The sequence below is a fragment of the Triticum aestivum genome, chromosome 1D, assembly GCF_018294505.1.
Source record: "Triticum aestivum cultivar Chinese Spring chromosome 1D, IWGSC CS RefSeq v2.1, whole genome shotgun sequence".
Lineage (NCBI taxonomy): Eukaryota > Viridiplantae > Streptophyta > Magnoliopsida > Poales > Poaceae > Triticum > Triticum aestivum.
In genome coordinates this window covers 7,511,829-7,534,775 of record NC_057796.1, presented here as the reverse complement: position 1 = coordinate 7,534,775, position 22,947 = coordinate 7,511,829, and the positions used below count along the sequence as shown (strand labels likewise).

At 42.1% G+C, this 22,947-nt stretch overlaps 1 protein-coding gene, 2 long non-coding RNA genes and 1 pseudogene across 3 annotated transcripts; 1 reads left to right on the top strand and 3 right to left on the bottom strand.

Annotated features, from left to right (window-relative positions):
* Positions 1-1,364: 1,364 nt before the first annotated feature.
* LOC123179843 (uncharacterized) lies at positions 1,365-8,676 on the top strand. The gene is made up of 16 exons (XM_044591733.1): positions 1,365-1,495; positions 1,599-1,737; positions 4,763-4,828; positions 5,238-5,333; positions 5,434-5,749; positions 5,818-5,966; positions 6,048-6,224; positions 6,305-6,430; positions 6,504-6,707; positions 6,792-7,087; positions 7,175-7,373; positions 7,452-7,568; positions 7,634-7,893; positions 7,987-8,062; positions 8,153-8,282; positions 8,381-8,676. Exons 3-15 carry the CDS (start codon positions 4,772-4,774, stop codon positions 8,276-8,278), a joined length of 2,199 nt encoding a protein of 732 aa, XP_044447668.1. The 5' UTR covers positions 1,365-1,495; positions 1,599-1,737; positions 4,763-4,771; the 3' UTR covers positions 8,279-8,282; positions 8,381-8,676.
* Positions 2,602-22,746, bottom strand: LOC123179844 (probable serine/threonine-protein kinase PBL28; annotated as a pseudogene).
* LOC123179846 (uncharacterized) lies at positions 9,692-15,821 on the bottom strand. Its single transcript, XR_006490601.1, has 3 exons — positions 14,620-15,821; positions 11,736-14,519; positions 9,692-11,278 (listed from the first exon to the last, which is right to left on the bottom strand). It is a non-coding gene; the product is annotated as an uncharacterized lncRNA (long non-coding RNA).
* On the bottom strand, positions 16,011-17,551 carry LOC123179845 (uncharacterized). The gene is made up of 4 exons (XR_006490600.1): positions 17,262-17,551; positions 17,137-17,189; positions 16,741-16,827; positions 16,011-16,652 (listed from the first exon to the last, which is right to left on the bottom strand). It is a non-coding gene; the product is annotated as an uncharacterized lncRNA (long non-coding RNA).
* Positions 22,747-22,947: the final 201 nt, after the last annotated feature.

The window sequence follows — 22,947 nt, the reverse complement described above, 5'->3', positions numbered from 1 at the left end:
CCCACACGATCGTGATCCAACTGCGAAGAGCATGGAAGGGGTTTAGATGGGTTAGTGGGCAGTTGAGGAGGGGTGCTGGGCTGCAAAGAGATATGGGTCCGGCGGTTAACGCGGTTAACCATTGGGGCATCAAACGACCTCCAAATGGAAAGAAATTTGACAGTCAGTCTACTGGTGATGTACCAAGACCACTCGTCAACTCTCGGCCCATTCTGAGAACGTTTTTTCTCCCGCTCACGAAACAAGATCTGGAAGGTGCGGCGGGTCCATGTAAGAGTGTCGGATTTCGAAACGGACAACGGGAAAAAAGACCGGATGCATGTTTTGAAAAACATGCAGAGGAAATGCACATGATGACATGGCAACGATGGCGAATAACTGGAAGACACCTGGCGCATCGAACTCGGGGCATCACAACTCTCCTTCACTAACAGAAGATCTCGTCCCGAGATCTTAGGAGCGAGACGGAAGAAAAGAGGATGATGTGAAATAAGAACGCAAGAGAGAAGATTAACAAAGTCGCGAGCACTCGGGTAGAAAAGAGAAACGACGAATATGACGAGAATCAAAAGCTCAAGGACAAGATCGACTCTGAAACCACTCCGGTTAGAACAAGATAGAAAATAAATAATAACGAAGGAATTGGGTTAGCCTCCCGGTTGAACATGGAATGGAATAGAATATGAACTCGACAAGATGGAACGATACTTGACGAGAGGAACAACACAATGCCTCCGGAAGAATTGAAAGAGTTGAATGAAAAGAACGAAGAAGAAAAATGACATCTTCTACCACAATGCGTGTCGAATCTTCGCATGCAACGCAGAGTTCTTGTTCCAGCCTTCCCAATTTAATGAGAATGAACCCACCATGTCACCAGCCAATCAGCAGTCATGCATGCATCCAACATATATTTAGAGCCCACAATCAGTCCGCGCATCCATTGCATGTATGTTCCTCCTCCTTTTTCTTACTCCATCTGAAATTTAAGCCACAATCAAGGCATATGTTACATCTCCGTCCTCCCTTACCTTTTCTCGATTTGTTCCTTCATTCTCTTTGTTTTTTGGGTTCTCGGGGCTTGCTGCCAGGGGCGGAGACGGGGGGCGAGCAGGGGCTAGAACCCCCCCCCCCCCCCAACCACTCGCCCTCCCTGAAGTTTTCTAATATATATACGTACTGGTGTATTGGAGTCCAGGCCTAATTAGAGATGCTAATGGCCGAGTAATCACTTGATTAATGATAGCCCAGCTTGATCAATCCTGGAATTAGTACGCAACAAACTAAGCCCAGTAGCCCATGTGCCATCACGGCCTTTCCCCATACCCCATGTACGTAGTAACTGTTTTGCCGAGCCCAGGTGCCATCGATCAGATCAATTTATTGATCCCCTGTACGTGCATCTGGCTGCTAGGGCGCTTGCCGCCGCCGCCGTCGCTCGCCACGACGCCATCTACAGCTAGGCGCCGGGAGGCCACCCTTTCGATACAAGCAGGTACTAGTACCAATAGTGGATATTAGCTATTAGTAATTCTATTTTGTGAATGAGAACGTTATTCTGAATGTTAGTATTTCTTTTGATTTCGTTTCTGGGATAGATCGCCGCCGCCTGCATGCGCTAGGGCATTGGAGCATTGCCATCAGCTGTGTCAAGGAAGATTTGGCGGTTCGTTGAGTCTATAGCTAGCGTCAACCGTTGACACAAGCTCGTCCCAATGAAGCAGTTGTCGCTTGTTGGTGAGTATCAAGTCCTATACCATAGTCTTATGCTTCATGTGGTCAGAGTTAAACCAAAATCTCAAGTTATATCCAACATATAATAAGACTACACAAATTACGAGGTAATGTTATTGTTACATTGGTTACTACAAATCATAAACTTGTATAACAACTATACATCAAGATGACAATCAGATTTTTTTCTTTTTTGGTTTGTTAGGTTTCGAGAATGGTATTGTTGACTTGTTTGATATATAGGTAATAGGTTTTGCGGTCTAGAGTTATACTTAAATAAACTAACAAAAGTGTTATCTTATTCCAAATTGTGAACTACATGTACTTGCAATTTGATTCCATTGATATGTACAATAGACTTCTACAATGTTATATATGATTGGTTGGTTTTGGCTTCTTCTCGCCCCCCTCATGCTCAAATCCTGGCTCCGCCCCTGCTTGCTGCTAGGTAACTTGTAAACGTATATAAACGGGTGAAACTTAGAGAAAAGGACCGTGGCGGGACTATTAGATAGCGAAACTAGATTTTGTAGCAGAAGCGTACATACTCTGTTGGTTGTCCAGCGCCGCACCCGCTGCTGCCCTATGCGGCTCGTTGCTGCTGCGCCCACCACCGCACGCCACTCCCCGCGCCCACTGCGGCGCCCCCGCTTGCGCTGCAACCTCCTAGCATCCGCTGCCGCCGCTCCCTGATAGCGCTGCTGCTAGCTGCTTGGCGCGCATGGCCTTACCCCTGCTGGTGCGTGCTGTGCTAGCTGCTATTGCTTCGTCTTGTTGCGCTTCCGCCGCTGCTGCTTAGTACTTCTGCCGCTAGGTGCTGCTGCCGCTCGGTACCACTACCTCCTACTGCTGGTTGCGGCTGCTTTGCTAGCTGTTGCCGGCGCCATACCTCTGCCTGCTACCGCGCCTAGCCGCCGCATCGAACGCCCAGTCACCGCCGCCTAGCGCCGTCGCACCTGCCTCTGCCCGACGGGAGTCGAGCCCCTTCCGCTGGGGCCGCTGCTGGCCGGGGCCTCGCCCTGCTCTGCCATCCCCTGCGCTAGGCGCCTGCTCTGCCATCCCCAGCGCTGGGCGCTGAGGCCGCCGACGCCTCCTGTGTCGTGCGTGCCGGCCAGTGGGAATCCCAGTCGTGGACACTACAAAACGTGGCTGGTGGCCCATTAGAGAAATCTTAGCGACGCGGGCCAAGGCAGAGGTCCATCTGAGCAACCTACGACCAACAACGTACGGAAAACGAACCGGGTCGGACGGACGGACGAACATGCTATTAGTACCACCTCGTTTATATTACGATTTTGTCTATACGAATCGTAAAAGCGTATATCGACTGAGCGGAAGCGGATTGTGACGGTGAACCCACGGAGTCAATCCGTGCTTCATCTCTCTCTAATCTATCTCTAATAATAAAGCACGGATCGACTTTGTCGGGTTCACCGTCACAATACGCTTTTTTCTCATGTTATAATGCGCTTTTACAATTTGTATGGACAAAATCGTAATAAAAACGATATAAACGAGGTGGTACTAATGTTGCCATCGGTATAGAAAACGACTCGAATCGCTACTTTGTGCTACATTGTCCCTCCTACTTCGTACGCCAGCCATACTGGGCCGATATGGTGATGGGCTTCTCCCAGGCTTCATTGGATTATGATCCAAAAAAAATAGCAGCTCCGTTAGAGGAAAAACAGAGGAGGGGGAGGGGTGGCGCTCATAGCGAGCTGCAGCTGGGGTCCATGGGAGGAGCTCGGGCTCCTTGGTGGCTGCCTGCTGCGTGGATTGGTTTGGGCGCACCGGGTTAAGGCCGGCCTTCGGTGGGGCGCAGTGCGAGCTGAGCTCGGGCTCCTCGGTGGCTGCCTGCTTCGTGGATTGGTTTGGGCGCACCGGGTCAAGGCCGGCCTTCGGTGGGGCGCAGTGCGAGCTCTCTGCTCGGGCAGGAGGCGGCTGAGATGGGGCGCGGCGCTCCCCTCCTCCTGCGGCGCACGAGGGAAGGAGGAGGGGGTCGACAGAAAGGAGACGGGGAAGTGGAGGAAAGGGGGCAACCGAGGCGTCGGAGTAGGCCGGCCGTGTCCTTCTCCAACACAAATTGATGTAGTGCCCGACCCGGATTTGATTGGCTGCTATAAGAAGCAAGGGTCCTCGGCCGGAATCTCCATCAGGTTTTGCCCTTCGACCATAATCTCCATCATCCTGTCCAAATTGCAATTTTTGAACAAACATCCAATGTCGCCGCCAAGTTCGCCGGAGGAAGAAGCGCCGAGTTCGCCGGAGGAACAAGCGCCGAGTTCGCCGGAGGAACAAGAACGCCCGCCGAGTCCTGTAGTGGCTACACGAGAGGTATGTATCCCCTCGAAGCTACGCCACGGCGCGGTAGAGCCTGAAGTTCATCAAAACTTGACCTGACCGTGACCGTAACTGACGCCACCTTGCTGCCGCTGTTGCTGGAGATGAGCTGAATATCAAGCTTTGGTTGCCTCTTTGCTTCCACTTCACTGCTCTTCGACTATCTGTAATTGTAAAACACCTAATACGATTCTTAAGCACTTGATACCGGTGGTCATGGTCTTCTTCTCTTACTGTTGTGAGACTTGGTTTTAGTTAGTAATCTTGAGATCAAGTGTACTCGTGGATTGCTTAGATGGAGGACCACTGTTGGTTTTGTACTTAGATGCGATTGTGAATCATGTACGGTTCAATTCAGATTCATGTGGTATTTTTCCTAAATTTGTGCCTGCCTGAACATTATTACTATTAAACTATGAATAATGATTTTTGCAACTGTAGGAGAATTTCTTTGCCGCATCACAAGAAAAACAATTTGAAACAGAGAACTGGACTGAACCTTCTAATTATTGTATGAACTTGCTTCACTTAATTTGAACGGCATATTTTTCAGTAGAATTAAGTGCCGGGTGCCACTTGAGAGAATAAAAGAATGATCAGCTATTTTTTTCACAGTTATGATTTAGTCAACATTGATGTCCGTATGCAAAAAGCTTATTCTGATTTGGAGTTGATTTTTTTTCAGGCCCTTAAGATGAGTGATGAACATCCGTTGAGCCGTCTAATGTTGCCTTTGGCAACTACACGAGAGGTATGAATCCCCTTCATATTAGTTTGCATATGTGAGCCCTGGTACATGTACAATGCGTCTATTACTGCGACACTTTTCTCCATATATACCTTGTAATACTTTGTTTTATCTAATAGAAGCTGGGTGTTTTCCCTTCTGTCAGGGAAAAAAATTAGAAGAACATAGCTCACCAATGCAACATAGCTCAGTTCTTATCAGAACAATTGAGAGAATGATGAATACAGCCTTTTTAGTTGATGGCACTGTTTGTATTATTTCTGTTAACACTGAAGTGTGGCATCTCTTTGATGGTTTAGTAGAATTAAGTGTCTGCTGTCACTTGATGTTCAGAATTGCCCTACCATTCATGCAATAAATAAAAAAGTGATTTGGCCTGGTTTTCATGTCTCTGATGTGTATGCACGTGCAGGTGCCAAAGGCATCCAATCCAACTCAGGTGGAGGCCAAGGAGGTTCAGCTCTCCGACATTGCACCAATAATGCTGGATGATACCGACGTGAAGACTGTACGTTTCATATATTCAGACTGGGAGCTATGGTGTACTACCTCTGTTTCAACTGATCTAACGGTTGGAGGTTTACATTTTATTTTTGTTCTGACTGCAGAAAATAGATGACATCGATGAACTGGACATTGCAGAGGATTTTGATAACCGGCCTTCCAAAAAGGCAAAAATTTCTGAATCACGTGTACTGGAACCATCACCTATGTCACCAACTATGAAAACATCTTCTCCAGGTTCAGAGTGTTTTGAATCGTTTGTGCCGGAATCAGATAATCAGATGAATCATGATACACTACCATCACCTCCATCCCCATCTAGCTCGACAATATCTCCTGTTTTCCCATTGCATGATATTAAGGAACCAAATTCACATAAAGAGATCAAAGTTGGTGAGACATATGATTATCTCCCACAAGGTATTTGCTTGATTTATCACGTGTGCTTTCGTATACAATATATTCTTAAATTATTTGATTTTATGCAGACTATACATTGACCGACCATGATCTATGTGCTCATATAGCAATAGAATCATCTTTGAGAAAACAATTGCTGGTTCAGATAGATGGAAGTTCTGTCTTGCAACATCAATTGATGTGCCTGCTAGATGAGAAAGAGTGGGTAAATGATGATGTAAGTACCCTTACTCAACAGTAAAGAGTTTCTAATCACTAATATCAATTAGTAATGTATTTTTTTAATTCTTAATTATAGGTGATCAATGCCTATATATGTTGTATAAAGGACCAAATACATCTCCAGAATGATAATAAAGTATATTTTGAGAGTCCATTTGTTACCTCACTATTTAAACGAGATGGCACCATTGGAATACAAGAAGGTAGTGCCTTCATGACAGAGATTGTCCTCGAATATATGCAGCATGACATGGTAATCTCCATATTCATAATTTACATGTTCTAGGTTTCATGCATTTTCATTTACTATTTTCCTAATTATCTTTATTACAGATTAAACTTCCAATAAATGCCACTAACACACATTGGTATTTAGCTGTTGTGAATACAAAAAGATGTGAGGTTCAAGTTCTAGACTCATTGTGCTGGAATTCTGACAGAGATGATCTTGCTAATACGGTTAGTTACAACACGATTTTTAATATACTTAGATAATGTGTATCATTTCTTCTTACCACTATTTTATTTTTAGCTACGAGGAATACAATTTCATTTGGACCTTCTTAAAAGTCAAAAGTTGGTAAGCGACGATTGGAAAGACGTTGATCTTACTGAATGGAAGATCACAGAACAATTACAAAAGGCAATTCAAAAAGATAGTTCTTCATGTGGTTTATTTGTGGTTAAATTTATGGAATATTTCACCGGATGTGCACTATCCTACCCAATTACACAGGTATATATCTTTTTTTAATAAAAAGTATGTTACTTTTACAAAAAGTACTTTTTAAATATACTAATAATTGTTCGTGTTGCACAGGAAATGATTACTTCTTTTAGGTTTAAGTTAGCCAGCATACTATTATGTTGGAAAACAAACACTGCAGCAATGACTACAATCGTTGAAGAAAGTAACGATGACAGCAAGGGAGATCCTGATGATGTTCAAATATTGGAAAGTTTAGATGATATAGAAAAAACAAAAACAAAAATCCCATTATCTGTTGAAAATAAATACAGATCACTAATATCAATTCTTTCTAATATGACCTTACATGAGTTAACAGCTGGACTCTGTAGCTTCATTAAATCAATTAATTACACCGAGATTTTAGAGTAAGTCATTTTAAATTAGTATTGCAATTGTATAGTATCTAAATTGTTTTATTAATGGTTTATTTTCTTAATTTGTATCATTATCAGGAAAGTATGGATCCGAAGTTCAAAACCATATCCAATTAGCTTGTTTCTCAGAAAACTACAAGGATTGCTAAAGGATGATTTACCCATGGACCGTGATTGCTTTAATTTGATCGTACGGAAGATTATGTTGGATGACATCCAAACATCACAAAAAACAAAGCAACTGATAGCAAAGCATTATCTCGACATGAAATTTTGGGTATGTTTTTATATTTGTTATATTCTTTTTATATTCTAATTTTTTATCATCTTTCTAACCAATAATTTTATATACTAGATGACTACTGATTTTGGGAGGCACCCAGATTTTCGTAAAAAGTTAGATGTGGAGCAACTAGCAAATTCTGTTCGTAGTTGGCCTGGTATCAAATATAATGTTTCAACATGCAAATCGGTAAGAGCACTTTTGTATACTTTAGAGCAATTTTTTTATTGCATCTAATATGTAGCCTATTTCAGATCCATATTCCAGTACAATGCATTGGTGAATTCATTCTATTCACATTGGATCAAGATACCAGAACAGTGTACATTTTGGACCCTACTCCTATTAATCCAATGTACCGATACAACCCACTCGCAAAATATGTGAAAAAAATTATATGGATTTCCGAACATTTACCGAAAGCAATGTCAAAAGCATGCCCTGGGTCTAGATGGAACGAGGATATTCTCTTATGGCATCATAGAATCCTAGATGATATTCCAGTTTACAACAGGTATTTTTCAGAAGATGAATACTAGATACTGATTATTTGTTGATTTGGGTATGTAGACAATATTAATAAAGTATATTTATATTCTTATATAAGGGAATTGTCTGGTTATCTTGTTCCCCTATTCATGTCCACATGGGAAGACGAAAGACCACATTTGCCATTTTTAAAGGTAAATATTGCAACCGTATAGATATTTGCTTTTATGATTATTATACATGTGATGCTGATGACATTCTTTTACAAAAAAATGAATGAATAGGATGGATATGAACTCAGAAAACTAATTTTGGGCCAACTACTAACATTCAAGGACAATGAATGTGAAGATAACATGCCTGCTGGTGTACTGGACTTCATCAATTGTATTAGGAAAATCCAAAGTTAAACGGGTATGTCAAATAGTATCAATTCATCTCGAAATGTCAAATGACTCAAATATCTTATTCCAATATGCTAACCTTGTTTTCCTACCAATATGCTTGTGTAGGGAGCTCAATCGGTGGAAGGTAATTTGTCAGAGAGATTTCTTGCAGCCAACAGTTAATAGACAATGAGCAGGGAGACGATGAACATGTAGAGATGGATTTTTTTCCTTTGAGAAATTAATAGTAGATTTTGGTTTCTACTTAAGATATCCGTTACATATATGTAGAAAACTTTTGGAGCTTGCCAGGATATACATTTTTGGGGGTTGCCAATTATAAGAGATGACGGATTGCTTCAAAATTTGATGTTTGTGGGTTCAGACATGACAATACTGTGGAAATCACAAATAGTACAGCATCGTGTACTCTGTTGATTAATAATTATTTTATAGTTTGTTTCTATTCGAAAATGCCAACTAGAGACCGAGCTCCACGGAGGCCTTTATTTGAAAACTTCTAAATCCAAACTTTTTAGTTTCAAAAAATTCTGAAAATAAATACACATATACGTAGATACATAATGCACATGTAACTTCTAAATCCAAACTTTTTAGTTTCAAAAAATTCTGAAAATAAATACACATATACCTAGATACATAATGTACATCTGTGCAAATTTTCAGGTCGAAATACATTAAAATGTGAGCTAGACAAAAAAGACAAATCTATATGTACTGTACCAAAAAAATTGCTTTGTATTTCCCTCTAACGTCACTGTAGAGTGTACGTACATGTATGGTGTTGATGAAAAAATTAACGTTTGGATTGGTATATTTACTTAATTCTCAAGAGCTAAACGAGAATATATTCATAAAAACACGTAATTTAAACAGGCTACAGAGTTTAGCAGGCTTGACCTAAAACCACGAAGATATTACACATCTGTATCTCTTCTTAGCCTCATTTGTCTAGGTATTGCTCAGAAAAAATACAACCGCAAAATATCTCGCTCTCCACAACAACAGCACTGTGCTGGCCGCACATGGAAAATTGAGAATAAACAAAACAAGACCCGAAGCTGAAAAGTGCAAGTTGAATAGTAGTCCGAATCCTACTGGGTGACATGGAAAGTGCAAGCCAGTGCAAGTCCAACTCATACTGGGTACATGAGTCCATGGAAAGTGAAAGCCCGACTCCTACTGACTACAAGACTCCAGATCCTATTTATATACATACATGTACAATCCCCTTGATCCAATATATATCAAGACTTCGGTCGATTCTTCTTAACAAGTCACCTTTCCAGATCGACTTGCCGGTGTCGCCGCTGACGTCAAAAACAACGAGCCAGGTATGTACAAATCAATTTAGAATCAGCAATGACTTCCTCATGCTTCTAAGGACAACCATAGGCGTATATGGCCCTCTGCCCCTGTCCTGCTATTGCAATTTCATTAGAATAAAACAATTAATCGTACAGTCTTAGAGTGATTACATGCTGATCAGCGAAGGAGTACAATCGATATAACTCAAAATTACTGAGAATATGCATGTCCTACTACTGCATGTTGGGTAACTCTTGTAAATACATGGATCAGGTCATGGATTTTATATATTCCTAAATATATCTACATCATCATATAGATATGGGAAAGTGAACAGTCGGTTTCACAATATTAGGGCCATGTTCGGCAGTCGCCCGCTCCCGGAATGTGCAGAGCGGGGGAAGTGCACCTCCGCCGTTTTGAACTGCAGCTCCGCCAACTCTGCTACCGGAGTTGTGGAGCGGAGTGGTACCGAACAGGGCCTAGATATCCAGTCCATGAAGGCTCCAACTGCACGGATGCATATTTAGAATACTGTTTATTACTTATAATAAATCCCTCTCATACTTAATTTTGCTAACTGAAATGCAAATCAAATAATTCTCTTTTGAAGAAAACAATAGAAATGATAAGAAGCTTAAAATTTCCGCAGAAATCACCAAAAAGATATCACTAATATAATTCTAGAATGGACAGAACAACACAAAATAAGAAAGGACCAAGTACCCTTGACTCTCTGTAGCAGTTTTATTTCATGTAACTTGATAAATAATTCTTTCCACCATTTTCTAGAGCTCAAGACCTGTGGTGATACATATATAAAGGCTAGCTAGCTTTGTACTTTGATGCAGGCAAGCCATGGATGCGAAGGAGAAAAGAAGAAAAAGAGATACCGAGCGATATGAACGGATGACCAATGAAGAAAGGCAGGAGAAATTGAAAAATGCTAAGGAACAAAAAAGAAAGAGAGATCAAGAGCGGTATAAAGAGCGGAATGAACGCATGACCGATGAAGAAAGGCAGGACAAACTCAAAAAACGCCGTGAGGCCTATCATCAAAAGAAAGATTCAGGGAAGACAGCAGAACAGAAGGCAGCACATTGCACACATGAAAAACAAAAATATGCAAACTTGCAGCCAGTTCAAAAGAAAGCAAGAGTAGAACAAAGAAAAGCTCGCCGTCAAATGGAACGGAGCACACCATGCAAAGATTCACTTGCAATGGAAAACCCTGAGTATGTCGCAACCGAACAAGAGGTTAGTACTTCTACGTTGGCTGTAAAACACAGGGATCATGTGGCAGCAGGAAAAAGGCAAACATTGCTACACCATCGTAACGAACAATTCATGAGAAAACGGAGGCAAACTGGTTCCGTATCATCAAAAGAAGATGCATCCATGACGAAAAACACCGACGAAAACAAAGAACCTCTGGAGCAACCACAAGTCATGACTTACGGTAATAATCTCAAGTTTATATAATACTCGAACTCTAAGTAAATATAAACCTGTATGTACAACTAACCATCTTTCCTGGACAGACATCCCCTCCTCAATGTTTCCAAGCATCAGAGAAACAGATGAACAAACACAACCATTATACAATGATGATCAAGGTAAAGTGGCTCTCTGGCCAGACATACCCTCCTCAATGCTTCCAGCAATCAAAGAAGTGGATGCACGAATAATATCATTCTGCAATGATAACCACGGTAAGGTTATAAATTACATATAAATACTTTTATATACAAACATTTTATGTTCATAACAATAAAAAATTATTACACAGATAATGATGGAATCATATATGAGCAAGAAGCAACCATTAAGGAAATAGATGCTGCAACAAGATCAATCTACAACGAGGATCATGGTAAGGTTATCAATTTCATATATGTTCTTACGCAATAAAAATAATATATATATATATATATATATATATATATATATATATATATATATATATATATATATATATATATATATATATATATATATATATATATATATATATATATATATATATATGCAAAACACAGGTAATGATGGAGTCATATTTGAAGAAGACGCAGACGAAGATGAATACATGTTCACCGGTGAAGGTATGCTTAATACAATTAAAATAAATTTGCAACATTACAATACTACTTACCAAATTAAATATGTTGTATATCAAATCAGAGTGGGACAGAGAAGTGGAAATTGAAATCATAGAAGGCGAGGAAGACCTCAACCCTGATCCATATGATCTCATCTACAGCAACATACCAACAAGCACAAACATGCTCGAAAAAGAAGAAGATTGCGATTTCTGCCATGCAACCAAATTCAAGTATGAAAGTCCGGGATTATGCTGCAAAAAAGGACAAATAAGGCTAGCCAATCCAAATACACCACCGGAACTTATGAGGCTTTGGACAAGCAACGACTCTGATGCAAGACATTTTCGGCAAAATATAAGATTTTTCAATGGGCACTTCTCGTTTACTACACTATCTGCCAGCTCGACAGAGATACAACAGACATGCGAACGGCCGGTATTTACACCTTTCGAGCACATGGTCAAATATATCACAACATACACTCATTTGGTAATAGTCACTTAGATCCAAAGCATCTAGAACTATACTTCTACGACGATGATCCAAGCTTAGAGCATCGATACCACTGTTGTCGTGAGGAAATGTCCGAGCAAGACAAGCATGTGATGGCAATAATAACAGACATACTACACGGTAACCCGTACTCTCAGCAGTTTAGGAGTTTGGGACAAGCCCAAAACCTTGAGGACTACAGACTGATCTTGAACCTTGACCAGAGATTGGACCAAAGAACATACAACGAGCCAATCAATTCGGAGGTAGCTGCAGTGTGGATTGAAGGAAATGAAAGAAGAGATACTTATGACAGAAATGTAATATTACATGGGAACAACAACGAAAAAGAGATCATTCGATCATATTACGGGTGCTATGATCCGTTATCGTATCCTCTATTCTTTCCAAGAGCTGAACTGGGTTGGCATAGGAAAATCCCGAAGAGGGAAACACGACAGGAAGATATTCGTGCTGAAAATATCAGTAATGATGATGACCCAGGTAAAAAATTCAAATACTATTACATTCAAATTCAATTTTCATATACTACCACCTATGCAACTAACTTTTTATGTTGCAATATTTGCACAGATTCGAACAGTGGCCTATGGGTAACAATGAAAGAATACTACTGCTATAAATTCCATACACGACCAGGCATATTCAACCCAATTTTGCATGGCGGACGCCTATTCCAGCAGTTTGCTGTAGATACATACATCAAGATTGAAAGCTCCAGACTGGATTACATCTGGCACAATCAAAAGAAAATAAGGGCTGACCTATACCAAGGCCTTCTAGACAGCATTCAAGCTGGAGAACAGAATGGAGATGCAGTTGGAAAATGGAGAGTACTTGCCTCGTCATTTATTGGAGGGCCACGAGATAGACTTCGTCGGTATCTCGACGCTATGGCTTTAGTTAGAAAATATGGAAAGCCAGACATATTCCTAACAATGACCTGCAACCCCAACTGGGAGGAGATCACACGTGAACTAGAGACTGGACAAACACCACAAGATCGCCCAGACATTGTCGTTCGTGTTTTTAGGGCGAAGCTACAAGAAATGAAGCAACAACTATTCGAGAAGGGCATTCTTGGAAAGGTTCAGGCATATACATATGTCGTAGAGTTCCAAAAGAGGGGATTACCCCATGCTCACTTTTTGCTCATCATGACTGGAAGATACAAGTACACATGTCCAGAGCAGTATGACAGAATCATCTCCGCCGAGCTCCCTAACAAGCACAAGTACCCAGAACTATACAAAATGGTAATCAAACATATGATGCATGGTCCTTGCGGTGCATTGAACAAATTGTGTCCATGCACAAAGAATCGTCCGTCATGCAAGAACAATTATCCAAGGCCATTTAACGAAACTACGATTCAAGGCAAGGACACCTACCCAATATATAGGAGGCGCGACGACGGACGGACTGAAATGGTCCGAAATTGCACATTAGATAACAGGTGGGTGGTTCCTTACAATCCCTATCTGTTAAGAATGTTCAACTGCCACATAAATGTTGAGATATGCTCAAGCATTAAAGCCGTTAAGTATCTCTTCAAGTACATCTACAAGGGCCACGACCGAGCATCTGTATCTGTAACTGACAAAGTAGAGGAAGTCGAAATCGACGAGATTAAGCAGTACAGAGACGCCCGGTGGGTGACACCTCCTGAAGCACTGTGGAGAATATATGGCTTCGAACTAAGCAAAATGCACCCACCAGTCTTGCAACTGCAGCTGCATCTCCCAAATATGCACATGGTTTCATATCATGCCATGGAGAAAATACAGAATGTTATCGACCGTGAAGGCACGGAAAGATCAATGTTAATTGCGTACTTTGAAGCAAACAGCTCACATGAGAAAGCACGAGGCATACTATACAGAGATTTTCCGGAACATTATAAGTGGCAGAGTCAGGGGAAGTTTTGGCAACCAAGGAAGCGAGCCGCTGTGTTCCAGGTTGGCAGGATCGTCGCAGCACACCCGGCCGAAGGAGAACGATACTATCTTCGGGTCCTCCTAAACCACGTGACAGGCGCCACCGGCTACGAAGACCTACGAACAGTCGATGGACAAGTAATGCCAACCTTTCGTGAAGCTGCAGAAAAAAGAGGGCTCATTGAGGCAGATAGCACATTGGACGACTGCATGACAGAAGCGGAGTTGTTTAGAATGCCATCATCGCTGCGAAGGCTATTTGCGACAATCTTGGTTTTTTGCGAACCCAGCGACGTACGTAGCCTCTGGAACAAGCACCTTGAGGCAATGTCAGAGGACTACAGCAGAAATTGCAAATGCAAGCACACAGTCGAACAGATGGTTCTGAAAAATATCAAAGACATGTTGCACTCAATGGGAAAAGACATAGAATCGTTTTCTCTTCCAGAGATCGACGAACAGCATGAGATGACAGACGACATACCGAGGGAGATCATCGAGGAGACCTCCATCGAGGTGGAACCCGAGGATGCATCTTTGCATAAGAACCTAAACAAGGAGCAGAAGGAGGCCTACGATGAAATCCTAGCCACAATTGACCGCCAAAGAGGAGGTATATTCTTTGTCGATGGACCTGGAGGCACGGGAAAGACTTTTCTTTACAGGGCGCTCTTGGCAACAATACGCGGACAAGGCAAGATTGCTGTGGCGACAGCCACTTCCGGTGTTGCTGCTTCCATAATGCCTGGAGGGAGGACCGCACACTCGAGGTTCAAGATTCCACTAAAAATAGATGACGGGGCTATTTGTGGATTCACCAAACAGAGTGGGACAGCCAAGCTACTCAAAGCAGCATCACTGATAATCTGGGATGAAGCATCCATGACCAAGAGGCAGACAGTGGAGGCGTTAGACAAAAGCATGCGGGACATAATGGACAGACCAGACCTTCCATTTGGTGGAAAAACAATAGTATTTGGAGGCGATTTTAGGCAAGTACTACCTGTTGTTCAAAAGGGAACAAGAGCCCAGACAGTAGATGCATCACTACGCAGGTCCGAGCTCTGGAGTTCAATGAGTCAACTGAAGCTCGTGCGCAACATGAGGGCTCAAAACGACAACTGGTTCGCGGAATACCTCTTACGCATTGGAAACGGAACAGAGGAGACAAATGAAGATGGTGAAATACTACTACCAACAAGTATATGTGTGGCAAATAAGACAGATGACAATGGCCTGGATATGCTCATCGACAGTGTCTACCAAACGGACAATGCTTCCCTAAAAGATCCAAAGTACATCACGTCAAGAGCAATTCTATCAACAAGGAACGACTCCGTAGACAAGATCAACCTAAAAATGATTGATCGCTTCCAAGGGGAGGAGATGGTGTACCACAGCTTCGATTCGGTAGAAGACGACCCACATAACTACTATCCACCAGAATTCCTAAACACTCTCACCCCAAATGAACTGCCTCCACATATGTTGAAGCTCAAAATTAATTGCCCAATCATACTACTCAGGAACATCGACCCTGCTAATGGACTATGCAACGGCACGAGGTTGGTCGTGCGCGGATTTCAAAAAAATACAATTGACGCAGAGATTGTGGTGGGACAACACTCTGGAACGCGAGTTTTCCTGCCTAGGATACCATTATGCCCCTCTGACGATGACATGTTTCCGTTCAATTTTAAGAGGAAACAGTTTCCAGTCAGACTCAGCTTTGCAATGACAATAAACAAATCACAAGGCCAGACAATACCAAATGTCGGCATCTACCTGAGCCCGTTTTCTCACATGGTCAACTATATGTCGCACTATCCAGAGCAACCGCGACATCAAATATAAAGGTACTAACAGGTACACATGATGAGAACACAAGCGGGACATATACGAAAAATATTGTCTACAAGGAAGTCCTAACCAAATAGGTAATACAACCTTTCAATTTCTTCTTCAAAATTTCAATTACTACTTGAAAGGATCATCGTTTAAGAAAAACTACAGTGTTTATATTTCAAATTACATTCTTCATTTTCTAACATTAAACATACTACTTGGATTCTACAGAAACATTGCAGCCAAGTGACAAATTCGCAGTTAGAATTCAGAACTTCAACGTCTTCAAGGAGACAAGACTCATTTGTTTGTTAAATTTTTGTTCTATTTAGTGGATTCAGAAAGATGAAACCAGTATGATGGCATCTACCAAAGAACCGTGGCATGTCTTTTTCATGGAAGTGGTGTGTGACCATGAATGCATCAATGAGGATTGCTATGTTCATTCTTTTGTTGTAGCAGACTACTGATATGATAGTCATATGTATATTATTTTAACCTCACAAGTAACAAGAAAAGATAATGGTGGTGTTCTAATACCTGGACTATAACTACTGTCACAGTATCAAGCAAAGCATTGGAGGTATAGCTATTTGACTTCAGCCTTGTTAGCTTTGCTTCAATGTATACCAAAGTTTTTGCACAAATCACAATTACAGTTGAATCCAAAACCTAAATAAGCAAAGTGTCAACAATTAGAATACCATAACAATGATGAGAAAATACGACAATAAATTCTAAGAAATCCTGATGAACAAACCTCCCATTTCGTCAGTGTAAAAAGGGGATAAATCCTTAGGGTCCTGCTTGTACTGGGATCAACCATACGGATTACATCGAGACCAATCTGCAGTATGAAAAGATAAATTATCAAATTGGTAAAGAAAATGTAAAATAGAAATAATTAATTTACATAAAAATATTTCATAGAGAAATGTGCCGACTTACATAATTTTTTATACTACTCTTCAAAAGGTTTTACATTTTTAATAAAAACAAGGAAATTTTCATGTTTAAAATATATTTAAATGAGATATATAAAGTGGCAGAAAAGTACCCATGAAGCAGGGCATTCAACAGATATTTTTGAGAAGTAGAGCATTGTGCAGAGTACTGCACTCAGATTAGCATAGAGATGCAGGGGTGGCGTAGTTACATGCGAGACGCCGTCCTGAGCCTCACCTAAGCCGCCTCACCACTCTCTCCTCGCTGCAGATTGATATAGTCAAGAATCAAATCGAATTGAATAAAACAACTTTTACAGATTGTACAAGGATGTACCTCAAGTGGGCACGGCTAGCAGGACGGCGTTCCAGTTAAGTCCATGTTCCGGCGAGATTAGAAGGGCTTGACAGCATGAGATTGGAGGTTGAGGAGGCTTCAGGTGGCGCCGGAGAAGATTGGGACGGATGGGGAGGGAAAGGAGAACAGGCGGATGGCAGAGAGGCGGCGCGCGGCAGCGGCGGCGGATGGCCGGAGAGGCGGCGCGCGGAGGCGGCGGCGGCTGGCCGGAGAGGCCGCGGGCGGCGGCGGCGGCGGCGTACCCATACGCATCGAAGGCGAGCCCTGGATGCTCGTGTGTGCCTGTGTTTTTCTTTTACAATTCTGCTCGCTCGTGTGTATTTCTTCTCCCTCGTAAGGCCCAGGCCCACCCACGTAACGTTTTCTCTACAGAGACCCACCCACGAAACGTTTTCTCTACGGACTTAAAATAACACTGCGGGTTGAATACATAATTTATCAGGGTTTTTTTTTGTAAAAAAGCCATGACGGTGAACCCAGATACCCAATCCGTGTTTTTTCATCTTAACAAATAATAAAATAATATTATTTTTCACATCCGAGGTGGTACTATTTTAGTTGTGTATACTACAAAATCTAGACGTCACGTCCAAAACCTCCATCGATCAGGAGCCGCCTAGCACACGTATTCCACGGAACGATCTATCGATTCGTTTCATAAAAAAACAGATGCTAATCAATCCCTGAAAACCAGGAAACTGCATGCTCCAAAAAATCAAGGACCACACACGATCGCTCTTGAAGTTCAAGGAAGTCTCTGGTCCGCTGCAATCGCTATCTTCAAACAACATCTGAAGGAAAAGGACCTGGCTTGGCGCGAGCGTCCTGCTCTCGCACGCTTCACCGCGAAGGGCCGGTTCCGGGCAGCCGAGCGACGTCGCCGTGAGGACCAAGGAGGAGCGCCCACATGGCTTGGATTTTTTTGAATTTATTTTTGATTTAGTTTTGATTTTACTGTTCACCCGAGCTTATTTGAGCTCGGGTGCAGAAACTCCGCGTCCCTTTCTCATTTGCTTCCTGGTCATCTCTATAGAGATAGAAGAAAGAAGTCCCAAGCAAGGGTCATGCTATTTCTATTATGAGCTCGGGTGCAGAAACTCCGCGTCCCTTTCTCATTTGCTTCCTGGTCATCTCTATAGAGATAAAAGAAAGAAGTCCCAAGCAAGGGTCATGCTATTTCTATTCTTTTCACTATTGCTATTCCCTATTTCCTTAACTGATCTTGAGTTGTACCTAACTCGCCTAAGGATTGACCACATTTGAATACACAGATGACGTGGATCTATGGGGTCTTTAGCCATGTTTATCAGACTCGCAGCATGCGATTTTTTTCTCCCGTTGCAACGCACGGGCCCTTTTGCTAGTAATAATAAAGCACGGATTGACTTTGTCGGGTTCACCGTCACAATACGCTTTTTTCTCATGTCATAATACGCTTTTACAATTTGTATAGACAAAATCGTAATATAAACGAGGTGGTACTGTAAGTTGCTAATGGAAACAATCAATGTGTCCGGCAGCTAAATCAGTATGGGCCACGTAAATCCACCTGGGCCAGAGAAATACTCTTGTGGGCCGCGAGCCCTGGGTTTCCAAAAAAGACAGAAAAAAGTAATGTATGCGTATGGATCGAACTCACGACCTAACCTCAAGTCATCAAACCTGCCACCAGGTATGCTAGCTGAAGCCTCTCATGAGTTGTAGGATTGTTTGTTCATTAGTAATCCCACATCGCTCTTGTCGACCAAATCTCATCAACCTATATATGTACGACTGCGATATTAACAGACGGCGAGGTGACGGAGATTTGAGAAAAAGAGAACCTAACTAAGAAGAGAACGGAATAGACAACGAACGTCTGAGTACTCCATACACAGACGGGACAACAACGGAGGAGGAGCCATGGACGGCAATAGACCGGCTAAGCACAGATGGACGGACAAGAGCAGACGAGGAGCGGATTAGTAGGTACGAATGACGGTGGAATTGCTTCAGAGCATTAATTTGTGGCGCAGCACTTGGACGGGCAACAGCGGAGGGGAGCGTAGATACGCGACGGTGTTCATGGCATGGCCTCTACTGTCTACATGGGCTAGCTGCTACTGCTATCGTTAACGCTGGGCTTAGGCCGAACAAAAGCTTCTCTATTTTCTTCATAATTCAGAAAACTTTTGGATTGTTTTAACGTCCAAAAATTTACTCAAAAGCCTTTTAAATTTTCAGTGGCCTTATATGGATAATTAGAGAACTAAACAAAATATTTACATATTACACATAGTTAATATTTTCTATATTCTTTATAATTCAAAAAACTTATTGATTGTTTAAAGGTCCAAACTTTATTCAAAAGCCTTTTAAATTTTTAGTAGGCTTATATGGATCACTAAAGACCCAAATAAAATATTTACATATTACATGTAGTTAATATTTTCCCTTTGAAAATACAAAGTGAGTTTAAATTAAAGTACATTCAAACTACCAAAATGTTATTTTATTTTCGACGACCATTGCGGCGCCAAAGCCGAACGTTGACGAGCGCGGAGGAGCTACACGGGGAGCCAGCTAGGCTGACCTAGGCACCGTCATTCTCAACGCTATCTCCAGCCACGAGCGAGAGCCGCTTCCTACTACTCTTCGGAGAGATCCGCAGTACAGGAATTTCCTCATTTTGCCTTATTTATTTGGGTGTTTATCGATCCGAGTGCCGGGTGTTCATTTTCTTCCGACATTCTCCCTTTGTTCCTTTATATAAGATGTATTTATTTTTTGAAAAGTCAAACGAGTGCAAGCTTGACCAAGGTTTTAAAAAAATATATCAATATTCACAATACAAAGTTTATATCATTTGATCCGTCATGAAAAGTAGTTTCATACTCCTAGGTATTGCAGATATTGTTATTTTATTCTATAATCTTGACCAAACATTCAAATCGTTGATTTGCACGAAAACCAATACACCTTAAATTCTTGAAGGGAGCATGGCACATCAGTGGTGCCTGACCCCTCGAGGACATGATTGAGTAAATGATGCCATCCAGGCTACACACATTAGCTGGGCTCCCGCTGCATGCTATCCGTTAAAGCCCGTGCCATAGGCCAGAAGCCATCCTCGACCAGCTGGCACCCATACGGCAGAGAGGATGGTATTTATTACTCCCGTTGCAACGCACGGGCATATGTCCTAGTTATTAGGAAAAGATTGATATAGTGTTAGTTACATCACAGGTAATTTCCTTGTTTACCACATAGTTGACAAATATATTTTTGGCTACCAGATGAGGTGACTGGTACTTCACAGATGAAAATTTATGCGGTACAACTTCACCAAACAATCAAACATATATATTTGCTGGGAATTATTCTTTTTACACTGTTTAAAACACACTTCCAAACTACGAAATGGATAAGATGTAAAAACAATTACAAACCAAGTGAACAACGAAGTTGGATGTCTTCTTCTCATTAGGCGCCCATTTCACCTTGGTCCCGATAAGGTCGATGATTGAGGTTGAACTGAATATGCGGATATATTATGTTGAACAGGCATGACTGAATTCGCATTGATAAATCTGTGAAGAATTGCAGTTTCTATGCTTGTCACACCCTCCAGTACCTTGATCACCATTGACAAGGAAGGCCTTTGACAGCCATCATTTAGCAAACACCACATTGCAAGCTTCATCATTTGAATCACTTGCTCCTGGTGTGAGATCAATCTTCACTATGCTTGTCAATCAGATCACTCAATTGATTATCTTGAGCCTTTCCTCGTAACAAATTGATGAGGTGGAACTCGCCTCAGGCAGACACTTATCAATATTTTTCTCCCACTTATTAGCTCCATGACAACAACTCCAAAGCTGTAGACATCAACTTTCTCAGTGATTTGCGAGGTTAACCATTCAGGTGCCAGATACCCAGGCGTGCCTCTCATCACCGTCATTACCTTGCTTTTGATCCCTGTCTATTAACTTAGATAGTCCGAAATTAGCCACTTTGGCATTGAACTTCTCATCTAAGAGAATATTTTGCGGTTTGATGTCCAAATGAGCTATCTTTCGCCTGCATTCCTTGTGAAGATAGCATAGGCCTTTGGCAATATCCAGAGTGGTTCTACACCGCGTGTGCCAATCGAGTGGGGCATTGTTGTGGCGGTAATTGATCCACCTATCAAGTGGCCCTCTCGGCATGTATTTGTATACTAGAAGTCTTTGAGATTTCTTTGCACAAAAGCCAATTAGCATGACAAGATTGATGTGTTAGATGCTTCCAATGGTCTCTACATCTGCAAAAAATTCTTTCTTTCCTTGTCTGGCACTTTCCAAATGTTTCACTGCATGTCTCTCTTCACATAATTTCCCTTCATAAACAGATACAAATCAACCTTCTCCCAGTTTTTATTGAACCCCTGAGTGCATTCTCTCACCTTCTGAAAGGAAAACCTGGCCGGCATTCTAGTAAGTTGATCAAAATTAAAGTCTTCATCGTTCTTGTCATGTGATCTCGTTTGTAGATAAAGGGTGACAACAATAGCAAGTAATACAACAGTAATAATAGCTGCAATTGTAGTCCCTAATATCTTGTTGTTTGCAGAAGGAGCAGAAGGAGCGGCCGAGTTTGAAGGGCTAAGCTGCACCTTGATGAAAACAGAGTTGTTGCAACGACCATTTTTAGGTTTTATTGATTGCAATGAGAAGACCTTGGTCACCCACCAGCAATAACCTTTGTTTTCAGTCTGGTCAAAGTAACGTCTGAAGCTGATGGCCCTGCAGGAGCAGTTTTTCAAGCAGGCTTGTTTACAATCATCTAAGGTGGTTACATTCACACCTAGGTAGCTTGAATCGAAGTAAGAAACTTTGTCGATGGTTAAGAGCTGATGGTGTTGCATTCCTTGACAAGAGATTGGGGTCAGGGGTGTGCAACCAATATTTTCTTCGGGGTCACCAATCGGCTTGAAGTAGCCTGAACTATTATTATCCTAAAGGGAATAGGTGCACTTCCTGCCTGTGCATATTCCATACTCCCCGCACGCAGTTGGGAAACCACACTCATCATAGTCTGGCTTCATTATATCCCATTCATACATCCTCAGGTGGCCATCAGACTCTAGTCTCAAGAACTGGGTCGACTTAGCTGTTAGCAATGAGATGCTATACAAATCTAGATATTTTGGGTGAAGAAAGATGGTGAGGCTGCTGTTCCTTTATTGTCGTCGTTTGATGTCGCCGTTATAGTGGATCTATGGTGGTGCTGACGCAATTTAAGCATATAAACCATCCAGGCGTACAGTGACATACAACTGATTCTCAGTCCAATTTGTTGCAGATGTACTTGTTGTGAGCCTCATGCCCTCCAGAAGTGACTGTCCAGGGACTAATGCGTGGGTAGGATGATCAAATAACTGCCATACAGTTGCATTCATCAGGTCAAAAAACACCATATTGCTGATGCTGGTGATCACCATGCCTGCTACCAGCCACCCCGAGCTACCAACAGCCCCCCTCCTTCATTTGCTACGGGGGTTTCCAACAACATTACGAAGGACCAATTCTCCACCCAAAGTTAGCTCAACAGTGGCATTCTCCTTAACAGGACTAGCCCGGTTGGCAGTCCAGACCACCCGTGGGTTCCCATGAAGGATATGGGCGCCAGCCGCCAGGGTCGC

Bases quoted from the DNA above. Each gene is read 5' to 3' on its own strand.
- LOC123179843 (XM_044591733.1), top strand. From the start codon at position 4,772: ATGAGTGATGAACATCCGTTGAGCCGTCTAATGTTGCCTTTGGCAACT. The intron at 7,374-7,451 runs GTATGTTTTTAT...TTTATATACTAG, and splicing joins ATCTCGACATGAAATTTTGG to ATGACTACTGATTTTGGGAG. The intron at 8,063-8,152 runs GTAAATATTGCA...ATGAATGAATAG, and splicing joins CACATTTGCCATTTTTAAAG to GATGGATATGAACTCAGAAA.